Genomic DNA, 4,802 nt, shown 5'->3' on the forward strand with positions numbered 1-4,802 from the left:
CTATGATGGGTAAACACCTGATCCTCGAGAACATCCCAGTTTGCTATTTTCCTGGATGACCCCTCACTAGCAAGAGTCACATCAATGTGACTCCTGCTAGCGCCTCTCACGAATGTTGGTTCTCCGTTGTTTATGGAGATTATATTGAGTTGGGCCATCCAGTCATCCCATAGGTCGCCCCTCTCGTCATTTGTTGGGGAACCCCACTGGGACGATTTCGCGTTGATGTCCCCAACGATCAAGTAATTTCTTTGTTTGATGGCGGCGTTCATTATGTTTTTTACTTTTCTCCTGTATTCTGTGATAGGGATGTTGGGCGATATATAACAGGCCACTATCGCGATTTCACTATTAAGCTCTACCACGATGTGGCCCGACTCTCGAATAATTTTTCGTATCCCAACATCCCTGTTTCTGAAGAACACCGCCACATCCTTACTTTTGTCTTGTACCCACCCGCACCCCTCAGTCAGCTTCTTGTTTGGTTCGGAAACAACGAGAAGATCCGCTTCGAGCTCCGCAGCTTACACGTGGGTTAGGTCATGCGCTAGCCTGGCCCTCCCCACGTTAATCTGCAAAACCCTGATGCCGTCCTTGTAGTTGTTAAGGGCCATTTAATTTTTCAACATAACGATTGTTGTATGCCTATCCTAAATACCTAACCTAGCCTATTTTCTAGCTCCTTCCAAACACGGCTCCCCTATATTTCGGACAGTCCATCGTATCTGTCCGATGACCCTTTTCGTCACATGAGAGACAGTGTGCTTCATTCTTGCATTCGTTGGCCCTGTGCCCTTCCTTGAAGCAGTTAAAACAACTTCCACTCCTGTCCTTACCCTTACAGGAGTATGTGTTGTGCCCGTACTCCAGGCACCTATAGCACCTTAGGGGGGTGAATCTTTCTTTTATCGTACAAAGTTGCCAGTGTACTCTTATTTTGTTCATGGCCCTTACCACAGCCGCCCTTTCTTCTTTCACCGCGACTGTGGCCGTTTGGCCTCCCCCCTACTGTCCCTCATGCTCCTTATGTTTATATCATCGTCCTTGAGGCCTGTCCACTCACAGATGGCCGTCTTAAGTTCTTGTGAGTTTACCGACGGGTCCACCTCCATTATTGTAAAGACGGCCTCTCTTCTTTTTACCGTCATTGCCAGGTCCCCTATTTTTTCTGTTAGGGCACCTTTCAACTTTTCCGCTGCCCCCTGGCCTTTGAGTTTAACTAGGAGGTCTCCCCCCCCGGTTTTCTTTACCGCCTCTACCTTGATTCCTAATTCATCAACTTTAATGTTGGATTTCATGTTCCTTAATACCTCCGTGTACTTAAGGGAGCCGGTTTTAATGAAGAGTGATTCTCCCCCCGTATCCCCATTATTTTTTACTGTTTCCCCAATTTTAGATATAATTTTATATTTGATATCTTTCTTACTGTTTACGAATTCTATTATTTTTCTGATCAGTATTTTATCCAGTCCCTCCCCTATCACTATGACCACTTCCTTTTCGGCCCCACTGTTTATTTCCTCCGATATTTGTTGACAGATATTAAATGTTTCCAACCTTCCCTCTTCTTCGTCACTTACCTTTGCAATATGATTATACCATCTTATTTCATTTTTTTTCGTTTTAATTTTATTTTCGATGGATTCCCACTCCCCCTTACCCAGTTCTTCCCATACCGACCAGATTTCTTCTTTCGTTTTTCTTATTATGTCCGCCGTTTCTCCGTTGTTACCCAGTTTTCCTAGAATTACGCACGTTTCCCTCCGTTTCAGCGCTTCTATTACGCTACTCTCGTGCCATACTGTCTTAGAGTATACTTCTTCCTCCCATTCCTCTTTTGCCAGACTGGCCCATTCCTCGAATTTTCCCTCTGCTTTAGATAATGCTTCCTTTAGTTTCTCTGTTCTTTTTTTTTCCTTATTTTTTCTTCTTCTTCTTTGCATTCCTTGCATTTTGATGTAGCTTTATCCTCAATTAATTCCTTGAGTTCTTTTATTTTTTCTATTACGTTTTTCTCCGTCGTCATATTTTCAATTTCAATCAATTTTTCTATTAACCTTTCCTCCCATATCTCCCTGTCCCCCTCCCTTTCCTTTTCCTCTTCCTTCTTCTCTTTTTCTTCTTTTTTTTTCTTTCTTTGTTTCGCTTTCTTCAATCTTACTTTCTTCCCTTACCCTTTTTTTTTTGCTTTTTTTCCCTTTCACCTCCTCAAACATAATTTTTCTCAGTATGTCCCCTTCGCTGGTATCTGTGGTGGACGTGTCCTCTTTTTCTTCTTCTTCTTCTTCTTCTTCTTTTTTTCCTTCTTCAATTATGGTTGATTGTGTTATCAGGTCCCTACTCTTGTTCACTTTTTTATTCTTCTTTTGCCTAAGTATCAACTCTTCTTCGAATTTCCGCCTTTCCTCTTCCTCCTCCTCCTTCCTTCTTACCTCTTCTTCTACTGTTCTCCTCTCCTCTACCTTATATCCTAGTTTTTGTTTTTGTTTTTGTGATTCCATATGATTCCCACGAGTTGGGTCGAAAGAGTGTCCGGCGGGGCAGTGCGCCCTTACCCCGCTAAGGCTAAAATACTCTGGGGAGGTCGCCAGGTATCCCCAGAGGCACACGTTTGAGACTGACTCCGCGCAGCCATTCATCCCGTAGCCACGGTAGCTCACAACGTAGGATTACGGATTCTTTTCTCGAGGTTTACTCCTCTATGTCTTTTTGGTCCGCGGGCAATTATTGGGGAACGCATTTGTTCCTTATTCATCACCTATCCGAGAAGGTTGGTCGGTCATGTATCCTCTTACAAGAGGTTGAGCGACTCAGGACCGACCACTCCTTTCGGAGACACCCTATGAGCCATTGGGACGCGTCGTGTCGGGTAGACCAAACCCCATCCCAGAGAACTCGTTCCGAGGATTTGGGCCGACTCACTTCCTGCCTCCTCGACTCGACCTCTCCGAGCACGAAACCTAACCTAACCTAACCTAACCTAACCTAACCTAACCTAACCTAACCTAACCTAACCTAACCTAACCTAACCTAACCTAACCTAACCTAACCTAACCTAACCTAACCTAACCTAACCTAACCTAACCTAACCTAACCTAACCTAACCTAACCTAACCTAACCTAACCTAACCTAACCTAACCTAACCTAACCTAACCTAACCTAACCTAACCTAACCTAACCTAACCTAACCTTATCTAACCTAACCTAACCTAACCTAACCTAACCTAACCTAACCTAACCTAACCTTTTTTTTTTGCCCCCAAGGTAGGGTGGAAGCTAATGGCCGTCCTCACAGCGGGCGGGTGCAATGCTGTGAGTTTGTGTGGGACTCTCACCCACTAAACCACCCTCCTTGTTTACACCTAACCTAACCATGGTCGGGGAGAACCTGGGCGAGGACACGAATGTCCTCATACTCGGCGGGGAGATAACTCCCGCGAGGAAAATTATAGAATTCACTGCTAAAAGCGGTGGATTATACAACATGATTATACACCCGAGAGCCTCCAGAGATAGGAGGTCGGAGGAGGGGGAATCTGTCCTGGTCCAGGACAGGAGACAGGCCCTTCGCCGAGGTACTAAAAAGTATGCAAGAGAAAGTTGGCGTTGCGAGCCTCAACGTCAACATTAACAAAGTTAAAAAAACAAATGGCGGTGACATTGTCATCCGCCTCAAAGGCAGGGGTCAGGCACAGACCCTAAAAAACGCAATAATTAATAAAATGGAGGAGGTCAGTGTAACGACCAGAAATAGGGGGACGGTCTTTAGCGTCACTGACCTTGACCCGGCGGTCACCTCTGAGGAGGTGAAAGCTGAGGTCGGGAAACAGACCGGCCTAGCAGGCCTGGTCGAAATTAAATTGTTTAGGAAAACAAAATCCGGAGGGCAGATGTGTCTTCTCTCCGTACCGAACAACAAAGCCGGCAAGCTAAGAGAGATAGGAACCATCAAAATAGGATGGTCGGCCTGTAGAGTGAGGGAGCGAATAGCCCCTCTGAGGTGTTATAGATGTCTGGAATACGGACATAGTCTGACCTCCTGTAAGGGGGAGGACAGAAATAAACAATGCCTCAATTGTGGCGGGCTCAACCATAGAGCCCAGGACTGTAAGGCCGTAGCGAAATGTATGGCCTGCAAAATAAAAGGACATAGGATGGACACCATGAGATGTCCAGAATATAGGAAATTAGTCCTTGGGAACAAGGACTAAAAAAAAGGTCTAAAACTATAAAATGGACAAAAGGTCCTTTTACAACCTCTTTGTCCAGGATCTAGACCCCAAAGATTTTAATATGTTATTAATCGTCGTTGTTGCTCCAAGGTTCCGGCAATATACACCGGAGGCCTATTTTAGAATGTTGTCGTCGGATGATCCCTATACCATCAACATGACGACAACAAAGGTTTTATTTATTTTTTATTTATATGTATATATTTATTTTATATTTATTTATTTATTTATTTATTTATCTCATTTTAACTTATTTTAATCTAGATTTTAGAAGAGCATATCCCGACCACTATTGCAAAATCCCAACTGGGATACCTTCGGTTGTTCATGAGATTAATATTAAAATAAAGTCACTATATGATAGCCCGGGGTCACGTATCTTGCTGCACAGCGTGGTGAGAATGTGGGCCTGATACAAGCAAAATGGCTACAGATAAAAAAGCAGGCAAAAACCAGATAAACGTACTGCAAGTGAACTTGGGGAGGTCCAAGATAGCGCACGATATCGCCTTTGACGAAGCAAACAAACATCACATCGACGTTATGATAATATCCGAGCCAAATAAAAA

General features: G+C 44.1%; 1 protein-coding gene across 1 annotated transcript; it reads right to left on the bottom strand.

Moving 5' to 3' along the window:
* Positions 1 to 2,036: 2,036 nt before the first annotated feature.
* LOC130452132 (uncharacterized) lies at positions 2,037 to 2,639 on the bottom strand. The gene has a single exon (XM_056791447.1). The coding sequence runs from the start codon at positions 2,637 to 2,639 to the stop codon at positions 2,037 to 2,039; it is 603 nt and encodes a 200-aa protein (XP_056647425.1).
* Between the last annotated feature and the right edge of the window lie 2,163 nt (positions 2,640 to 4,802).

This window comes from Diorhabda sublineata, unplaced genomic scaffold (genome assembly GCF_026230105.1).
Source record: "Diorhabda sublineata isolate icDioSubl1.1 unplaced genomic scaffold, icDioSubl1.1 Dsub_194, whole genome shotgun sequence".
In the NCBI taxonomy this organism is placed as follows: Eukaryota; Metazoa; Arthropoda; class Insecta; order Coleoptera; family Chrysomelidae; genus Diorhabda; species Diorhabda sublineata.